This window comes from Melopsittacus undulatus, chromosome 1 (genome assembly GCF_012275295.1).
Source record: "Melopsittacus undulatus isolate bMelUnd1 chromosome 1, bMelUnd1.mat.Z, whole genome shotgun sequence".
Lineage (NCBI taxonomy): Eukaryota > Metazoa > Chordata > Aves > Psittaciformes > Psittaculidae > Melopsittacus > Melopsittacus undulatus.
In genome coordinates, this window is record NC_047527.1 from 39,974,167 (window position 1) to 39,995,942 (window position 21,776).

General features: G+C 39.4%; 1 protein-coding gene across 1 annotated transcript; it reads left to right on the forward strand.

Moving 5' to 3' along the window:
* The first annotated feature begins 2 nt into the window (after nt 1–2).
* LOC101879330 (transmembrane protein 68-like) lies at nt 3–21,618 on the forward strand. Its single transcript, XM_034062441.1, has 7 exons — nt 3–250; nt 5,868–6,198; nt 8,482–8,646; nt 12,615–12,808; nt 14,884–14,944; nt 16,485–16,624; nt 19,447–21,618. Exons 2-7 carry the CDS (start codon nt 5,871–5,873, stop codon nt 19,549–19,551), a joined length of 993 nt encoding a protein of 330 aa, XP_033918332.1. The 5' UTR covers nt 3–250; nt 5,868–5,870; the 3' UTR covers nt 19,552–21,618.
* The last annotated feature ends 158 nt before the right edge of the window (nt 21,619–21,776 follow it).

Consider the following 21,776-nt stretch of genomic DNA (forward strand, 5'->3'; position numbering starts at 1 on the left):
GCGGCTCCCGTGCCCCCCACGGCGCGGAGTTCCCCTTCCGCTCCCGTCCGCCGCCGCTCTCCTTGTCCCCGCACCGCCTCCTCTGTCCCCGAGCAGCGCGGTGCCACCCGCCTGCGCCCCGCCGCGGGAGCCGCCCAGGCCCGGCCGCCCCGCGGGCAGCCATCCTCCGCGGGGGCGGCGGGCGGAGAAGTAAAACCAGGCCCCGGCAGGGACGCGGGGCTGGAATCGGAACTGCCGCCGCCAGGGCAAGGTGAGCGGGTGCTGCCGGCACGTCCCCGCCCCGGGCCTGGCCCCGCCGCCGCCCCGCCGGTCCCGGGGCGGCAGGTGGCTTGCCTCGGCCACCAGCGAGCTCGGGGCCTTGCTCCAGTTACTGTCGGGACGGGGAGTGCGGACAGGGCGCGGGGCGGGGCGGTGCGAGGGCAGCAGCGGGGCCGCGGAGCGTTCGGCTGGAGCAGCCGGGCTGGGGCTGTGTGCTCCTTTCAGGAGAGGGAAACTCGGTCCCCCTCCAGCCTCCTGGAGAAGGAGCCGGTGTCCCGCTGTCACAGGAGCAAGGAGTAGGCCAGTGCCCAATTCAGAACAAGAGTACAACCATCCTCCGGCTGGCTGCCGGTTTCTCTGCAGTAGAGGATGTCGTGAGCAGGATTATCAGGGTGTTTGTGTTTGTGCTGGCATTGTTCACTCTGGTAGAAGCAGCACCTGTAACCAGCTGATGCAGTGGAAAGCAGTGCGCTTATGTTTGCAGGGTCATGTGGTAGGTGTTTTGCAGTGTCTTTGTAGTTCGGAAATCATAGAGCACCAGGTTGGAAAGGACCTCAAGGATCATCTGGTCCAACCTTTCTTGGCAAAAGCACGGTCTAGACAAGATGTCTCAGCCAAATGCCAGATGCCTAGCTAAATCTTACAGCATCTGCTGTTGGGGCTGATGGTTCTTATGTCTTTGTAGCCACCTTTAAATATTGGAACATAGTGATAAGGTCTTCTTTCTTCCAGGCTGAACAGACCCAACATTCTTAGCCTTTCCTCCCATGGCTTCACAGCCCTTTGGTCATCTCTGTGGCCCTTCTGTGGACCCTTTCCAGCATGTCAACAGGGATTTTTTTTATAGTGGTGACTTTTTTATAGTGGGGACCAAAACTGAACACAGTATTCCAGATGTGGCATGACAAGAGCTGAGTGGGATAGTGACATCTCCAGAGGTTCGACTTGTACATTTCATACACGTGCTAAAATCATGTTGTGCATGGTTTCATAGAATCATAGAACCATAGAAGGGTTTGGGTTAGAAGGGACCTTAAAGATCATCTAGTTCCAGCCCCACTGCTGCAGTCAGGGACACCTTCCACTAGACCAGATTGCTCAAAGTCCCATCGAGGCTGGCTGCCAGGGATGGACAACCTGTTCCAGTGCCTCACAACCCTCATAGTGAAGAATTTACAGCAGTATATGTTGCTTTCTGTAATTGCTGCTTGTAGCATGGTCAGTAGGGTCTCAGTTAACTCAGTATCTGTGCACTACAGCTGAAGATTACTGTAGTAGTTAAGGATTTTCCTGGGTCATGTGCTAGAAGTCAGTGAAAGGAATTATATTTTAGCCTTGTTTCCACTTCACGGACAATGTAAAGCTTTCAGCATAAGCATAAGTCAGTGTGCACCATCATTAGTCAGATGACAAATTGTATCTTTTTCGTCTATGAAACTGTATGTAAGATTTTCTATTAGGAAGTTTGAACTTTTTGTTTTTACTTTGAGCCACACAACAGGAAATGTGTTAGTTATGTCAATTAAAATATGTTTTTTAAGGATATGCTTGTATTACAGAGGGATTCTGCCTGTAAGTCAGCTAGTAGTACTGCACCCCATTGAAGTTTTTAGATCTGGACAGTGACTGATGTCAGAAAACTTCTGACGAGGAGGGCAGGGTAGTCTCTCTTTGCTTAGATGAGGTCCTAATCAGGTTGACATGGTGGTGTTTCTAGAAGACTGTGCTGCTTTATCTTGCTGCGTTATCTGCTCTGGGCAGACAGCTGTAAATTTGGAACAGACCAAAATGACAATATCTGTTAGTAGTTGTCCTGGGTTCAGCTGTAACAGTTATTTTTCTGCTTAGTAGCTGCTGCAGTGCTGTGTTTTCAACTTTAGCCTGAGAACAGTGCTGATAACACACCAATGTTTAGTTGTTGCTAAGTAATGCTTACCCCTATCAAGGACTTTTCAGTCTCAAGTTCTGTCAATGAGGAGGAGTATGGAAAGACGGGAGGGAGCAGAGACAGGACACCTGACCCAAACTAGCCAAAGGGATATTCCATACCACAACATGTCATGCCCAATATATAAACTGGGGGCAGTTGGTCCTGATCACTGGGTTGGGCTGGGTATCGGTCAGTGGTGAGCAATTGTATTGTGCATCACTTGTTTTTACAGGTTTTTTTCCTTCCCTTTTTAGTTCTATGTTCCCTTGTTATTTCCCTTATCATCATTATTATTGGTGGCAGCAGTAGTGGGTTTGTGTTATAGCTTAGTTACTGGACTGTTCTTATCTCAGCCCATGAGATTTGCATTCTTTTGATTCTTTTCCCCATCCTTCCAGGAGCAGGAGATTAAAAAAGGGGAGAGAGCGAAGTGGCTGCATGGTTCTGAGTTAACAGCTGGGCTTAAACCATGAAAGTGGCATATATGAACTATGTTGGACCTTTACTTAATATGGAGGATCCTGTGCTTTTTTTGATCATGGAGACAGAATCTATTTTCCCTTCCTCACTGCTGTTACCTTTGTTAGTGTGTTCAGTGTGGCAGTAACATACATCACTTAGATATAGAGTATTTTTGTGGCTGTACAATGGGTGGTCAGAACAAATGCTGGACCTGTTACAGAAGGGAGCAAAATTACAAGAGATAAAGGCATGCAGAAGGCCTTTATCTGGTGGACGGTAAGTCAAATATGAGTGAGGTTGGCTACCTACGTTTTGGGCAATGCTAGCAAGGCCACAGCCATTAGATGGAGGAAGTATTTATAACCCTCTTCAGCACATTTAGGACCACAAGTCAAGTTTGGACCCCCACAATATAAGAAATGCTGAGAAAGTGGAAGGGGTTTAGAGGAGGGCCACCAGCTCTGTTAGATTCTTAAGCACATGGTGTCTATGGAGAGGGTGAGATAGCTGTGTGTGCTTAGCCTGAAGAAGGCTTAAAGGGGATCTTACTGCTCCTCTTAATGAGTGGTTATGTGTGTGGAAGGGAATAGACCTTTCTCACTAAAGGGACATGAGACAACCGACACAAATTGCAGTAAGGGGTATTATAACTAGGATAAGGAAAAACATTTGCACCATGAGAGTGATCAGACACTTGTGCTTGATTGGGGATTGGGGGCCCAGATAAGCAGTGGAATATCCATCCGTGCAGATATTACAAACTGGGCTGAGCAATCTGATCTGTCTCCTTAGTTAGCTAAAGGTTGGACAAGCGCTGTCCAATGAATCTTTCTAATGTAAACTATTCTATGAGTCCCTTCAAGATGAGGAAACAGCAGTGTTCAGAATGGAGTTGACTGTTCCTAAGAGAAGGCAGCACTTTAGATGTTACCTCTATGGCTGGCAGCAAAGAGGAGGTCAGATCTTAATTTCTGTTACAGGTTAGTGCGTAGATATGCAACTTGCAAACAGTGATGATGGCATTTGAGGTATTGCATCTAAAATTACAGGCAAAAGGACGAGTCGTATTTTGCAAGGCTGACATGTGTGGACAAGATGCTAAGTTTACTTGATGATGATTTTGTTCTGGAGAAAGCTATAAGCAAAATGATAATAGATGGGAAAGTATAACTGTAATCTTTAAAGCTATATAATCACCTCTGAGTTTTGAAAAGTTTGTGCCATAATCCATGATCTGTATTGTTCTCTAGCTAGTAGGTGGAACTGCTGGAGAAGTCCAGGCATAACAATCTGATAAATATTGTAGTGTTGAATGCTACTCTTAAATCCTGCTTGGTATCACAACTTGTGTTTCTTATACTTGCTGTGGGTGTTTGCTGCTTGACAGGTTCTGGAGTTTGGCTCTGGTGACCGCAGTGAGAAAGGACTTTCTCTTGCTCTCCCACATGCTCAGTTTTTCCTGTCCTTTCCCCTGTAATTCGCACCCCCAAACACGCATGCATGAAATCAGTGAAGTGCTTGTCACTAATGCTACATGCATCACTGAGGATAAATCAGCTTCTCACATTATCTTCAGGAACATGCTGAAGAGTAAAATGTTGTAAGCTTGAATTAGTGGAGCATTCATGGATCATGGGAGCAAAGTCCTTGTCACACGATCAGCTTTCTTGTCAGTAGGGCTTAACTTGGGCAACGTGGGTAGAGGCTGATTTCAAAACAGAAGGAAAATGAACATTATAGCTCTTTCAGGATTGGAGGAAAAATTGAGACTGGGAAAAAAGTGAGATCAGTTCTCACTTGTAGCACATGTTTCAACATCTCATAGCAAATATGTAGTAAAGCTGATGTGCTTTGTCATTTTAGTGTTGTCATTAGAGTTCTGGTAGTATTAGTTATCTTCTGAATTTCAGTCACTTACTGCTTGCAAGAAAAAAGCAAGAGTAAAGGAGTAATAGACATGTCTCTCACAACAAGGGAACTCTGCAGTCATACATGGTCTAAGTCACATTTTAATAAAAAAACCCCAAACACTTTAATAAAAAAAAAACCCAAACCACAAAAACTCCAAGCTTAGATTCTTTCAGAAAATACTGTTCTTAATCCATTTCTGTCTACAAGCCTCCATTATAGTTTCAACATGTTTTTGTTCTGAGTGTTGACTAGCAGTTATTTCAAGTCTTGACCAAACCTTTAGTCTAGATTAGGAAATTTTTTTCCCACAAGATATCATTTATGATGTACTGGAACTGTAGCTAATGTACCCAAGCATACAAGTTGTCTCATGTTTGTAAGATGAAATGAATAGCAAGGTTTCCTCTAAATTTTACAAAGCTAAGAAAAAAATGTTGCTCTGGAATTACAGAAGACTTGAAATTCCAGCCCAGAGAGATCTGGAGATAGGTACAGTAAAGCCAGAGCAGTTAAAACTTTTAAAGGATTTTTGTATTTGTTTTCCTTGTCCTTTCTGCTGCCTCTCTTTGTTGTGCATTGAACTTGGTGTTTCACTATCTGTAAATTTCCAGGTACAGTTAAAGTTCTGTCCAGGAGTGAGATTTGCTTATTTAAGACCATCTTCACAGTTAAAGTTCTGTCCAGGAGTGAGATTTGCTTGTTTAAGACCATCTTCACAGTTAAACTTCTGTCCAGGAGTGAGATTTGCTTATTTAAGACCGTCTTCACAGTTAAAGTTCTGTCCAGGAGTGAGATTTGCTTATTTAAGACCATCTTCTTCCCGAATTGTCACATGCTTGTGGTAGTGGAAGTATTCAGTAGGTATTATAGCACTGGATTTGAAATTGTGCCATTCCCTGTTGTAACAAGTGCTTGGGAGAAGGTTTTGAATGTACTGTGTATTATGTAGAATGATGTAAATTGTTGGTAACAGTATTAAGTGTTCTGGATCTGCATCACTTGAACATTTTTAAGGAGATAAAATCTTAGCCTGAAAGGAGATAAAATCTTAGCCTGAGATTAAGCAATTGTACTGTCTTTCTCAACTAGAATTGTCAGCATTTCCACCATGCAAAAGAAAAAGATTAAAAAAAGTCAAGTAAAAGTTTTGCTGTGTGAACCATTACGTTTCTAACAGGTGCTGCTGGGATGTGGGGTAAATGGTACATGAATAAAATGCATTAGAGTGGTTTTTTGTATGCTAAAGCAGAATAGGCAGGTCTGCCTTTTTTTAGGATTTATTACTTTTTTTTTTTTAATTTAACAGGAGATGATAGGTGAAAATGAATCTTGTGCTGCAGGACCGATGCCTATGTCCTACTTAACCTGCCTGACATACATTCTGCGAGAATGGACTGGTGTGGAGCATATTGAAGATTATCTGAGTTATGCAGTCTACCTTTCATGGGTGCTTTTTCCACTTGTAGCAGTTTTTCTACTACCAGGAGTTCTTGTCATCCTCTTCTACACTTCCATTCTCCTTCTTCATATTTATAAAAGGAAAAATGAACTAAAGGAAGCCTATTCCAATGATTTCTGGGATGGCGCAAAACTAATGTTGGCTACCCTATGGGATGGACATGGAAGAATATGGCATGGTAGGTGAGATCTGATGTTTCATTAAAAACCACTGAAGCTCTTATTCCTGGTTTACCTTTCAGGATTAACAGTATATATCTGATTGTGCTGCTGTTGCATGAAATTTAAAATTCAGGCCAATAATATTCCCATGGTAAAATGAACACCAGTGGTGCTTGGGAGAAGTAAAAGCCACTGAGACATTTTTGGATGTAAAATTTTCTGACTTATGCATTTACTCCTTTGCTGCTGCAAAATGAGAGCTTTCATCCAGTTGAATATATAGACATTTTTTTTAATTGTATACTTATTGTTTTTCTTATTTATAACTACTCCTGAATTTCCTCATTTGTGGAGGACCTAAAATGTCTGCTATGTTAAAAATTAGATCAATTTACTATATTATTTCAGAGTCAGTATATGAATACTCAAAGTTAAATGACAGTTCTCTAATAGCTAGTATGTCAGGATGTTAGTGTTATTTAATTGCACTTAACCGGCCTTTTACATGTAATGCCAAATGATGACTAAAAGGAGAACTTAGTTCACTCACTAGTTGCTACTTCAAATTAACTTTAGAGCCTGTTACAAAACCCTACTTTTTTATTTTCTTTCTACATATTTTTGTCAACTACTTTCTCTATTACAATGTCAAAACTGAGGGCTCTGTTCCCTGTCCTTCTACTATTATTTCTTTATAAAGACAGACTTAATAAATGATTTGGCTTTTCTTCCCAAGGAAATCATAAGCCTCTTTCAGAGCCATTCAGCTAGACGCAGCTAAAGGAGAAAGAGATGTTTAAGAGCAATTTACATAAAGAACAAATCCTCCTTGAAAATCATCTCTATTTGTTCTCTAGTCAAAGGGAAGTGGGTTTTCAAGGCATTGACAACCAGATGGTGCAGCGGCTGTATCAGATAGGCTTTGTAAGACTAAGATGTAACTTTCAAATCTAGGAAAGTACACTAGATCAAAATCAACAGCTACATCAAAGAGCTTAAAATGCTCACTTCACAATAAAAAGCTATTTACTTTTTCATAAGAAAATGATTTTTTAAGGCCTTGTCTCTTTTCATCCTTAGTAACTTTTTATAAGGTCTGACTTTTTATTTGTGCAGAAAAGATTCTTATCCAGTTCCTCATTGACAGTTGTGACTTTTTTCTGCCCTGCCAGCTGCTTCCATGTTCTCTATGCACTTCTCTTGCTAAAGAGTGAAATATTTTGTGGTTATTTTTTCTCCCTCTTGATTAATCAATATATGATAGGAAGAACTTTCTCTCCTGAAATCTCACAGCACTGGGAAAAAAAAGACCCTAAACAAAACAACCCCAACCCCAAAAAGCCCCAAGCACCAAAGTGGTATATGATGCATGTAACTTCATATATATTATGTAAATGCTAGATGTAGGTATCATTCTGGTTATGACCAGCTGGCATGGAGCGCAGTCGGTGATTGCTTGATTCACTATGCTTGCAATATGTTGCAGCTGCAGACCTTACTAACTTTGGAAGAAGTGACAGGGTTTGGGGTTTTCTGTTTGTTTGGTTTTTATTATTTCTTTAAAAAAACACAAGATACTGTTAACAGTACTGCTTGATACTAACTGAATGTTCTATACTGATGCATTTTGATATTTTGTGTTAACTGAATATATTCTGCACTGTTAACTTAGAGATGTAAGTTTAGTAAGAAACTTGTCTGTGCTTATGTATATTTCAATTAAGCATGTAAAACCCCAAACAGCTTTCAGTACTTAGTGATGAAAACCTGGAGCAAGTATAACTCTGAGAGAAATAACAAAGATAATCTTCATACGCTGGAATATAAGCAGACTTGCAAATGGATGTTGTAATGTCACATCTTCTTAAATAGTTACTGGTGGCAATTAACTTTGAAAGGTAAATAAAAACTTGCAATAGTTGTTTTGTGTCTCCTATCCAATCCTGATTGTTATTTCTCTTGAATGATTGGAGGACTCTGCAGCCTTGAAGACAGTGAACTAAAAAAATCAGGAAAATGCTTCAAGACAGTGAGACTGGGTGGTTTGTTTTCAGGGTTTTTTTATCCTGTTGTTCTCCTTTTCTTTAAATATGCCTCTTCTGCTTTAAATTAAACCTGTATCTCCTGTGAAAGCAACTTAGTAAATACTGAAAGTCACTTCTTGAGATTTTAGTGGTCACTTTGCTCTTACTACTTTTCAATAGCTATTGTTTTCAGTTTGCCAACTTGCCCTGAGTTAGTTTCTTTGGGATATAATTGTATCAGACTTTGACATCTGTTATGCCTTTAACTTCTAACAGGTTATGAACTTCATGGTGCTGAAAATATTCCTGAAGGTCCAGGGCTTGTTGTGTTTTATCATGGAGCTACTCCTGCTGATTGTGTCTATTTCATAGCTAGACTTCTTATACAAAAGAAGAGATACTGCCATGTAGTAGCTGATCATTTCGTCTTTAGATTACCAGGTAACATGCTTCATTCTAAACAATCAATTTGAGAACTTCTAATTTTTTAAAGTTTGTCTTTTTGATGGTGTAGTCAATAAAAATTGTACCACAGCAACACAGGTCTCAACAGACATTCAGACAAATTTAGTTAAAATGTTGGAGTACAGCTGTCTCTAACATGCTCTGTACAAACAACAATGAGGTTAGGAGGGTGGCCCATGCAAGGATGGGTCATACTTCTACCTGGGCCCCACCTTCCAACAACTCTAGGATGTTTAGAAACAAAGAGAAGGAGATGATAAAAGAAACAATTGTCTCTGTATTAATTGGTAGCAAGGATCCAAGTAAGATGTTTCTTTTTTTTTTTGTATTAATATAGGCAGAAAGAGTGGTGTTACCTGATTAAGAAGCAAACTGTTTGGAAGCAGTGTTCGTAAAGTTGACAGTAATAGTCTGGAGGGATGATGTATTTTTGTACCCACTCAGTTGAGTCTGGTTGGCAGTAGAACCTGCCCAAGAGAAGACTCTTTCAAGTAGAATGTTTCTTTGGAGGAAAGCTGTAGAAGTGTCCAGCAAGTTTGTATAAAACATGAGGCAAAGCATGAAGAAATCGAAAAACGTGTTTAGGACCAGATTTTTTGCCTAGTGAAAAACACTGCTGGATGATGAAATGAATTACATGAGGGGGTTGTTTTTTTGTGTACGTGCAATACTGGAGTACCCAGTCCTTTTCCCAAGTTAAATTTGTGACTAAAACTTTACAGGAGTGTTCTGTAGTGCACTGATGCTTTTAGTGGAAACAAAGATGTCCTTTTGTCAACATAGTTCTATTTCAGCTTTAATCCCTGAAAACTGAACTTTTTCATGCTGATAACAGCATGACTTTGCTTCTACAGCTGCATTTGCAGGCAGACTAGGATTTGTCAATTGATTTTAAAATCTTTTGCATGCAGCTGACCAATGTAGCCTATTTTGTAATTTATATTTGGCTCCATAGTATATGTATTAATATTTATATACAGTTGTTTATCAAATGGGAGATTTTATTTCTTTTTTTCTCAATTTCTGCTTTAAAATAAGGTTCTTAATGTGAGTATACTTGTGAATCTCCCAGATATCGTTTAGTAGCATTGCAGAGACATCTGGCTAAATGGCTGGTCTTGAAGAGCTGGCTTCAGCAGTATGTCTAGCTAACAGCTGGTTTCTACGTGTCTTCCTCAGGAATTTATACTGGAACCAATGCTACTTAATGCTTTTACTGCACACCTGGGTGAGGAGCTGGAGTGTGGTTGTAGGAAGTTCAGCAATGATACCAAAGTAGGGGAGTAGTCAATAGACTGGGGGTTAGAGCTGGTGTTCAGAGTGCCTTCAAAGAAATGAACCGGGAGAAACTTCACAAAGTTCAGCACATGCAACTGTGAAGCTTGCTTCATCCCAGGTGCACATCACATGCGACAGTACCCTGGAAAAAAGGGTGGCTTTGCAGGAAAGGAAGTTGGCACTCAGGTGGACAGGATCTTGCAATGTGATGTCCAGTTTTGGACTCCCCAGTACAAGACAGACATTCAGGCAATAGAGCATGTTCAGTGGCTGATGGGGGGCTGGAGTATACAATGTATGAGGAGAAACTGAGAGAATTGGATTTGCTTGGTCTGTACGAGATCAGGGTGGGGGAATATATTATTGCAGTCTTCAGCGACATAACGGGATGGTACAGAAAAGAGGGAGTCAGGCTCTTCTCAGAGGTGCATAGCAATAGAATGAGAAGCAGCAGAGACAAATTGCAACACAGGAAATCAGATGTGTGATTAGATGTGTGGAAAGGTATTTTACCATGAGGGTGATCAGACACCTGAACAGTTTGCCTAGACAAGTTGGGGTATCTCCATCTCTGGAGACTTTCAAAACTCCACTGGGTGAGGCTCTGAACAGCCTGATCTAGTTGGACCCGCTTTGAGTGGGAGGTTGGACTATATTATCTTCAGAGGTCCTTTCTAACCTACATAATTCCCTGGTTCTGAGAATGAATTAGGGCTGTTAATGGAAGACAAGCCCAGAGAGTCCAAACAATGTTCTGGACAGTGTTTCAAAATCCACACAGTAATCTATGACTGGTAGGTCAGATAGATGCCACTTCTGTTGTGAATCAAACCAGAAAGACTGCCATAATTTTGTCCTAGTACTAAGACTGCCTGATCTTGATTAAGTCTTCAGAATAAATTGGATGCATTTTCAGAAGATGTTTTAATTAACTGGAAGTTTATTGTGCTCACTGCAGGAAAAATGGGATGGTGGTGTGGGGGGTGAGTTTGGGGAGTCTGTAGGCTGTTGGACACACTTGGATTAGATGATTTAATGATACTTCTGAATTTCAGATCCATGGCAGTATCCAATTACCAGTAGGCAATCTCATTGCATTGCTGCATTGGGTGCTGCTGTCCTAAATTAGCTGCAATTAACTGGAGTGTGTTTGTAAAATGTTGCTGTGTCTCCTAAGGCATGCATGAGCCAGCAAGGCCCATAGCCCTCTTTAAAAGATTGCCTTCTATCAGGCATTTCCATAGCAATAACAAGACAGTTCCCCTCCTGTAATGTTGCAGAGAAAAGGAGCTGTGGCTTCTTGCCTGTTACATACGCAAGGTGTTGCAAAGTGTCTTGTGGAGTGAATGTTCTGCATGTGTGGTTACCTGCAATGGTGGAAGGTTCGATTCAGTGGTCTAAATGTACCTCTCTGTGATCCTGAAGGTCAACCAAAGGAAAACAAATGACATCCTTGTCATCTTGCTACCAAGTAGCTGACGGCCTGTTATGTTACAGTCACTGTAATAAGTAAGAGAATTGTGTATAGTTCACATACTGAGATAAGTGTAGAATGTATTCCTGGGTACTCTCCAGAGGGTTTTCAGACATTGGTACAGACACAATATTGTTGAAAATAGGAGAAGAATATGCTAGGGCAAAGGGAAAAGTCCAGGTTGGACTGTTGAACAGAATTAGTTTTGGGCTTCTTGGTACTTAGTAAAATTAGCATAGTTTCATGCAGTATTTCCCATACTGCTCAGTCATTTAAAGTTCACATTTTGGTATGCAGTACTCATAAATAGTATATGATCTTAAAAGCAAGAGAACATGAAACTATATGATTTTAAAGAAAGTGAACATGACTGATTTCCTGCAAATGGAGGTTTGTGCTAGTTTTATTGTTTCACTTTAGGCTAGTTGATCAGTTATGTGCCCATTTGACGTGTGCAAGCAGATTTTTGATGTTCTGCTATTTCTTGGAAGAGTAGGGTGAGTATGGCATTTGAAACACAAAATCATATGACAAGTTTATGTAACTTTACAGTTAAAAGCTTAAGAAAATGAAAAGTCTTATCCTAAGATCCTAAAATGAATAAACCTAATCTAGGCTTGCCAGATGCCTCTTTATGGGAAAGGCCATACTTGCTAACTGAACCAGGGAGTTACTTCCTGCAGCGATTTGTAACAGAGAATGCTGCATTTTCTTTGTCATTGTCCTTCTTGTGCACAGACTGCTCTTTATTTGCCAAAGTTAATAGAACAAAACCCACCAAGATTTGCTGGTATTTTCTCCTGCTGCACTTTATTAGCACTGTGCTATGTCTGAAAACTAGAGCTTGGGCAAAAAGCCAGGAGCCAGTGCGCTGGAGCTGACTTAACAACTCCTTTGAAGGGACTTATGAAGGATGTCACAGAGTGCTTGCCATTTTTTTCCAGTTTAGCCCTGATTCTGAGATAGCATCTGAGTTTACTATGACAGAAAGCCACTGAAACTCCTAAATCTTCAACTTTCTAGACCACAATTTATAAGTAAAACTTAATGCTTCAGTCCCTCTAGAAACATCTTTGGTTTGGGTTTACAGGTTATTAGACAAGTAAGTTATAGTCATTGTGTTCCATGCTGGGAATCTACTCAATGGTACAATGAATGAACATTTTCTGAACTAATATTATTTAACCTACAGGTTTTAAAATATTACTTGATGCAATTGGAGTCATGCATGGACCAAAAGAAGAATGTGTCAATGCTCTGAAGAAGGGCTCTCTGATAGCCATTGCCCCAGGTGGAGTTCGGGAAGCACTCTTTAGTGATGAAATGTATACTATTCTCTGGGGTAATCGCAAGGGCTTTGCTCAGGTGGCCATTGATGCAAAAGTGGTAAGTATGACAAGTCACAGAAGAGATGCAGAGTGTTAACTCATTAGTATTTTCTTCTAGGGAAAGCTGTTTTGATTGTCATATATTTGGTGTTACATTGCAGCATGAGTATGGGCTGCTTGCTTTCATAACAACATTTCAAGACTAGTTTTGTTGCTTTCAGTAAGAAGGCTTTGGAGTTAGCTAAGAATAGCGTGGTCAGGAAATCCAGAGTTTAAAAGAAGAGATGAAATCCAGAGTGGTTTCTACATTACAAGCATGTGCTGTTTTTACACATATGTAGTCAGTATTCTGATAGCTCAACCCCTGACAATGGTTTGGGAAGCAACTGTACATCAGTATTTCTGTTACCCCTATCATTGAAGTATATACTGTGACCCATCACAATTTGGAATCATTGGCACTATGTACTTACTGTATTGGCATTTTATGGTAGTAAGGTATGCCTAGGAGAAACGGCAACAGCAGGAGATGCTGTTCACTAGTGTGAACTGTCTCCTCAGTTCAAATATATAGCATTGTGCTTGGTCTGCAGGCAGATGATTATTCATATGGGACCAACTGTGAAAGGCACATAAGTGTATGATATATTTGAATTGTAACTATTTTAGTAAGATTACAGAATCCCCCTCATTCTATATTTATACTTATGTGCATATGTCTGTAGATCTGCATATACCTAATTAGAAAGTAAGTCTCACACCAAGAGATTTATATTTAGGTACTGTCAAAGAGAGACTAGTTAAATCTCTCAATTTTATACAGAAATTGGAGACTTTTAAGGCCCAATTTTAAGTGTGTATCACTTCTCAGGAGGAAAATAACACTGTTGAAACAGGATATTTTCAACAGATTTAGATTTTAATAATGTATTGTAATAGCATATGAAAGACTATACTTGGGATTCAACTGTGGTTGTACTAGTTATACTTATTTTATTGAATGTGTGTTCAGTTGCCTTTATGCACTCACAAATGTGTTGCAGCTTCATGCCCCCCCAAAAGCCCTGAGAGATGCAGTAGAATAGGAATAGTGTGGAGGCAGGCTGAAAGTAAGGAACATAGCTTTATTTAGATTAAAGATGAACTTTTAAGTCATCTTTAATCAGGAGCATAACTCCTCATGGAAATAAAAGTGTGTCTAAAACTGGAACCTTAAACTTCTTGAAGTTGTCTCATTTCAGTAGTTTGACAGAATTTTTGTCACATAAGACAACTTAGTACATCAAAAAAAAATCTCTACCTTTATGTCAAAAGGTGTTCCAAATAAGATGGTGCTAGAATGAAGAAGTTTGTTACCATTCAGTTTAGGCAACTGCAGTTCTTTTTATTCTCCGTAGTTGCACTGAATTATTTACAGACTTCCTCCCCAATACCTCCCCCCACCCTAAAACTTAGTACCTGTGTGAAAAGTTTCATTTACTAGCTCATCTCCATGCTTTAAAAAATGCCATATAAAGTTCTGTGTTTCTGATGATGCTATGTACAATGAATACATACTATAAAATGATACAAAAAACTTCATGTAGTAGTCGATCCCCTCCTGGTTCTTGTAAATCTTGACAGCTGCTTGCAAGTTCAGAAACAGAAACAAAAACTTGAAATATTCAACACAATTCCAAATATTTGTCAGCAGAAATAAATCATGGACATGTATTGAATATGACACAGCATGTATTAAACAACACAGCATAACAGAAATGAATCAGACAAGTTTAGCATCCCAGTCTGGTGAATTTTTCCTTTTGAGTGTAACTACAAATTAGGTGAGAGGTTTAACCACTTAAATAACAACTGTGCAAACACTGCTAGATGAGGGAGGCCTGGTTCTGAAGTCCTGGACTGCTTTGAGAAAATGGACATGCTGAAACAATAACTCACTGAAATCTCATGGTATTCTCTAGCTTGAAACCACATAGCAGAAGGTCACAGCAGAATAAGAATACTTGATTTGCTCTATGTCCTTGTCTGAGAAACACTTCTACAGTTAATTTGCTTATTGCGTTTAAGTGAGGTAGAAGTTTTTTAGGTAGTGCTATCTTCATTAAATTCTTACTTATTTTTTTTCCCTCCTAGCCCATCATTCCTATGTTTACACAAAATGTTCGAGAAGGCGTTAGGACATTAGGAGGAATAAGTAAGATATTTTCTATTTTTTGTAGTTTATTTTTCCATATGTGTTTAGCCTATCTCTGTAGAAATTATCCCCATATAAATCTGAGATTTGACATGGCCTTGTTTCTGGAGGTTTGCTCTCCAGTAGAGTTCAGACGTGTTCAGGATTTAATATCCACGTTATATGTCATATTGGCTCACCTAAGTTACTCTCCATATAACTTTTTGCCTTCACAGAAGCAGCATAAGGAAAAATGAGCTGAAAAATGGCAAATGATTTAGAGCACTTTTTTTTCTCTGCTTATATCTGCTAGACCAGGTTTTCTGCTGTCTGTTAAGAAACAAAACAAACGGGTTTGCAACTGACACATAATGTCTTTAAATGTTCTCCTAAAGCTCTGTGCTTATGCATCTGCTTGTACTTAAACTTCAAGTGGTTTAAACATGCTTAATTTGTAGTTGATTTACTATTTAGCACTAGACCTGTCATTCCTTACAAAACTATGCATTTGCTTGCTGCCTTTCCTCATCAATATGAGACTTTCAGCCAGCAGATGCATAGAAGGGCATATGTCTGAAGGGTCCACCTCTGGAATGATTAAATACCCACATCTCTGCTGATCTTCTAGTGTTAAACCCCCTTTTGTTCTATATTCTTCAACTTGCTATCTAACAGAAAGGGCCTGAACAATCTCCTCCATGCCACAAGTTCTGTCTTGAGTAATGGCATTATCATCTTCATCAGAAGAATACATGGCAAAACACTTGCTTCTCTACCCTTGTAATTAAAAGCTACATATTACATGGAGAAAGCCAAGCCATCAGATGCAGGTGTGCAGAATAGTTCACGTACAGGTTGTACAAGAATAAACAGTAATTAATTATTGCTGTGTTCAGGAGAATCATCCCAAACAAGGGAGAGAATATTAGCACCCATTCTGCAAGCAATCTGGTCTGGGTGCATTTGGGCTAGATGCTTAGAAGGTGGCATGTGGGGAAGATGTGTACTCTTAGAGCTAATCAAAATACCTTTTTCTCTCATTTTATATTGTTTCACTGCGAAGAATGGGTGATCTGAAAGAGCAATTCAGTGTTTTAACATGACTGGCCTTTAGTCAGGTAAAACTATTTCTGATCCACTAGACCTCAATGGGACTGAAGAGAACAGTCTTCCAATACTAGTTTCTTATGCTAACCTGTAAACTTAGCTGGACTTTAACCTGTATTATGTAGCATTCCCTTACTCTCAGAGGCAGCTACAAGATTTTTCTCCTCTTCTTCCTTCTCTTTGCAGCTGCTCTTTGAAGGAGAGATTTTGCACTAGGTTAGGGTGGAAACATGCCTGGTGTTAGCATTAACACAGCTTTTAGGAAATAGCACTTGAGATGACATGTTGTTTGAGAATCTGGGTCGGGCTGGATTACATGACAAGCCAGTTTCAGTTTTAAGACATACTGGGGGAAAATAAACATTACAAATAATCTCTCCTTTTCTTTTTCTCTTTCCTCCCCACCTCCCTCCCTTTTCCTTCTCCTGCTTTCCCCTACATTTTTTCACATTAGAAATACTTAGGTCACTGTATGAACGTATTAGATTGCCAATAGTTCCTGTGTACGGTGGGTTTCCAGTCAAGCTTCGCACATTTATTGGAAAACCCATTCCATATGAACCAAATGTAACAGCAGAGGAACTAACTGCAAAGGTAAGAGAGATATACATATATATATATATATATATACTTAAAATGTTTGTAATGTGTGTAATGATATACATATATATATATATATATATATATATATATATACTTAAAATGTTTGTAATGTAATGTGTGTAATGATAGAAAACACTGGAATATTCTGGTCAAGTAATTTCTCCCATGGAGCTAGTTATAGAAGTTGGTGGAATCATGGTACGCTTTCGACTTGCTTAACTCTGAATGCCCTTCTTAAATGCTCTTATTTTATTACTAGACCTTGCAGATTTAACAGGCTTTCTAAAGTCAGTACTGCATCCTATATTGCTTTAGGGACTGAAGAAGTTCAGTCAGATAAGACTATTCTGGTTTGATAAAGACACTGTTCCAGAGTTAGAGGATTCTGGGTTGAGAGAAACGCAACACAATAAAGAGTCATAACTAGTTTATTAATACAGGGAAAATACAGAGGTAACAAAAGATACAGTAAAGGATATTTCTAATACTTGGTTATCTTACCAACCCCAAAGACCAAGTAATGACAATCAGGAAACCAGCTCCAAGAAGCATCATGGCAGTGTGAGGTGGCAGGCTCAATCTTAGCAGTTGTCCCTGCAGAAGCCATGTTGACCTGGATGATATGAGATTCTGCCTCCCTGCATTGCCTGAGGCTTGGGCTTTTATACTAGCAAAAATGCACACTCATTCTGATGTAGGGGGCCAGCCTATGCTGGAAGTCCAGCAGTATCTAGAAGGGTCTCTGAGGGTCGGGACTTTTCCAGGGATGAGCCAAAGCCGGACCTTCCAGGGAGGTGCCAAAGCTTGGGCTTTTCGGGGTGGAGCTACCACGGACAAACAGTATTTTTCTATTTTTGTGTGTTCCACCATGGACCATTATCTAGTGTCACTGACACAAATGCAGGTGCTTTACCCAGGGAAAGTGTTCTGGTTCTTGGTCTTCTCACAAAGATACTATTGAAGCCTCTCAAATACAGCAAATCAGTGTTCAGAAGATAGTGAAATTCCATACAATAAAAAAAAATAAGGTAAATAATTTCACTGCTTTGAATAATGTGTTTCTGTTTCCACATCCTCCAGCTTCTCACCCAACAAATTAACTTTGGAATGTGCCCCTAGTTCAGATGTAGGTGGTTTTTAGAAATGATTGTCAGGTCCTCATGTTCATTCAGTTTATTAATAGATTTCACAACACAGAGACATAAAACAGTTAAGTGATAGAGCAGTCAGATGGAGGGGGCTGAAACAGCCATTTTTGAAAGCTCCACAGATGGTCACTTTTAGCATTCTGAAAACTTCAGAGAAAGATGCTTTTCTTCTTGACCATGCCGGTGACAGTTCAGTTGTCTCTCCTCATCTCTTTACCCTCTGGTTAGATCTCTGCAAAATGACAGCTGAAAATATCTGCATTATCTTATGCTCTGGTTATGGAAAACTGATTGTTTCGTTGGGGTGTACAGTCTGACAGGACTTCAGAACTGTTGGCTTTCAGGAAAGAATATGTGTTTAAATGACTCTAAAACATACTTTATCATCTTATATTTGTGCCACCCTCAATTGCTTCTGGCTTACATGAAAATTCTGCTAAATAAGGTCGCTAGAACGTGAATCCCCTAAAATCATAGTTAGAGTGATTTTAAAGTTGTATCTCATGTTTCAGGCTATGGCACAATATGCATTTTCCCATTATATAGAGAAAAAATAAGCTCTTTTTTTTATCTAATAGAAATTGTAAATCTGTAGAGACATTTAGGACCAGATCTATAGAGAGATGTGGATAGGAGCCTTCTCCCAGGATTTAACAGTTGATCACATGCTTCATATAAACAGTGCAAGCTTGTACCAGGAACCAGTTTTCCCCTTGCTGACCACTAGTTTACAAGGGGAAATAGTTTTCTGTTCTGGCTCTGGCCTTAAGAATTCAGTAGTCTGTGCCTCTCCAGGCCAAATAGGAAGGTCACAGCAAATCCTCACCGTAGCCTTTGCATATTGCCCTGGTTTTGGATGTTCCCATAGGGCTTTTGTATAATAATGACTACTGTTAACTTCTTGGCCTGCTACATTTTTGGGTGAAAGTGAATGCTGCTGTCACAGAATCACAGAATCCCAAGGGTTGGAAGGGACCTCAAAAGATCATCTAGTCCAACCCCCCTGCAAGAGCAGGGTAACCTAGAGTACATCACACAGGAACTTGTCCAGACGGGCCTTGAATATCTCCAACGTAGGAGACTCCACAACCTCCCTGGGCAGCCTGTTCCACTGCTCATATGTACTGTCATATGCACTGTTTTAGGTATGGTCTGAGCATGCTTTACAGGACCAGCTCCTTTAGGGAGTTTGGGTGCAGAGTTCATTACTTTGTACAAGCCAAATGTGCTGAGACACAATGTGTTTCCAGTCAGTGCTGCTTAGGAGCATGTGTAGGTGCAAAGTTCCTGCATACTGGAAAAGTGTTACTGATGCAAATTTGGGCATAGGCAGAAGTTTCCGAGTTGCAGCACAGCACTCTGGTGCTGATGTGCTTTGTAGATCTAGGTCTCCTGATTAAATTACTCCATTGTCATTTTAATACTGCCTGTTGCTAATAGAGCTTGTGAACACCAGATACCAGAGATAAATGATACTAATTTGTTGTTCTGTTCATTGATGGTGATCTCACAAACACATCCTGTGGGCTTAAATGTGGAAAAATAGTATTTTGAACTTAGTTTTGTGACACTTGAAGGGATGAAAAAGAGCCTAGAAATTTTGTTGATGTATGAACAATATAAAGAAAACTTAATTTGACCAAGAACTTTTCTCTTTCCCTACAGACAAAAGCAACACTCCAAGCTCTAATAGAGAAACATCAGCAATTACCAGGAAATATATTTAGGGCTTTAATGGAACGATTTCAAACACAAAAGAAAGAAGATTAAGGTCTTCTGAATGAACTACTATTTAGTTAAAATATTCTTAAGGTCATATTTGTAACTTATTAATTCTTCTAATAGTAGGTTTTAAATACTGTCCTAATGATACTGCTGTATATTTTAAGATACAAAACACTTTACTTTGCCTTTCCGCCTGCCTGGAATCAAGCTCAGGAACCCAAACTTCAAATCATTCGTAATGGGGCAAAGTTCAGAAATTTAGTTTTTGACAAATACATTCCTACCTTGAAAGTGTTGGGTTCTGTGTTTTGCTTTCAGTTTGTTTTTTGTTTTTTTTTGACACTGCAGGTCTTTATGTACACGGTCTCTTGTCTATTTTGTTGTACTGTACTGTCCTCCCCACCCCACCACCTATGGTTACTCTTTAACCTGATTGTTAGTTCTGCTGTAGAGCTAGATCCTTACTGTCTTGATCGTCATCACTGTAACAAGGTTTTGCAGGCCAGATTAATGCCGTGCAGCATTTATGAAACCTTTCTTTGGGTTGTTACTCCTGTGCTGCTGGGAAACGGTCAGCCTTCTGTGGCATGTAGAACCTCTAGCTATGCCTGCAAAACCTACAGTGGAAAGCGTTTAATTTTACTGGGTGACTTCAGAAGGAGTTTGGAGGAATGAAAATTGATTAGAGAACTGCAGTGAACCAAGGAAGCTTGTTACTGTATCATTCCAGTGCTGTGAATGAGAACCCTCAGCATAGCTGCTATTCCATACCAAGCCATATTGGATATATACCTTTGAGTAGAGAGTTATCCCATATACTTCTCAGTGAACCTGCAAACTCTGCTTTGAAAGAATGAACCAATCATTTAAGCTTTAAGAAGTGGAAATAAGAGTACTATTTAGTAACATGAGCTCATAAATTTCTATTTTGAAGGAAAGAAAAGGTTAGTACAATGTTCCTTTTAAAAGTACTAGTTCTTTTGCAAAACAGAATAGACATTTCCAAATAGCCCTTAGATCTAGTATAGGTGTAAACTGTTAAACATCCATATTCTTCAAACACAGTTGTTTATCTAAGTTATTAAATCAGTGTTGAGAGGGAAATCCTATATATTTCCCTTAACCGAAGAGAATTGAATGAACAGGAAAGAATATGCACTTACAGTAAATTATATTCTTATATTTTTTCTGAACTAAAGCCTGTGCTTTTATTGTCCAAATAGGAAATACCTGAAATATTTCTTCTGATTGCCAGAAAGTTTGATCTACTGTTCTTAAAGTAACATCTGGGAACTCTTTAGTTTTGGGATAAGGAAAAAATCCTTGAGGAAGGACAAAAGAGGTTTTGTTTTATTACATGGTCTCCTTTCAATGTTGTTGGTGTTTGACATTTTCTTAAAAGTAAAGCAAAAAAAAAAATCAAAACCCAAACAAAAAAAGGCAACTTTGGAAAGAGCAGTTGTATTCAATTTAGTACCATTCCTCCCACCATTTAATGATGTGCTTTGCTTTATACTCTTTTAAATGCATAAATTAGTGAGAGTACATGTAAGTGATGCCCTATGTTAGAAAAATATCACTTTATGGGAAAGAGGCTATAAATTATGGTTAGCAAAGCTCACTTATTTTATGATGTTATTTTGTATCAAAAGCATTTTACGTGGTGTTGAATTAAATTGATCAAAGCTTCTGGGGAAGAATCGTGTTATACGAATGCAAATGCCTATTCTGAATTTTATACTTCGGTTTTATTCGAAAGCAATATTGTATTGTTTTTAATTTATTGGAATGTTTTTAAAAATAATGATGTTAACACAGTATGTCTTTTAAAGTGATACTGCTAAATTCCTACACTGGAGTATAACTTGAGTATGACTGTTCCTACTGTTCATCTCAAGGAAGATGTACATCAATCTATATTGTAACTTTCTCAAAGGCAGCTGAGCATATTTTGTGTAGAGGTTGCATATATGTAAAAGAAAACTCAGTCTAGAAGATCCTGTCAGACATGGATATTTGTGATCTGAGATTTTGTAAAATTTATTTTACTAAGTATGTGGGCTTTTTGATGTAGTTTTGTCCCTCTTAAGTAGTAAAATTTATTTGTACACATCTGGTGTGTGAATCATTACCTACTTCATGTCATTGGAAAAGGGGCATACCTGAAGAGAGACTCTTAAAAGTAAGGTTATAGACCAGCCTTCCTTTTAGCTGATTTGGTTTTCTATGTGTGAGGAAGAAGTATTTGAAAGAAATATTAGCAGCATTAG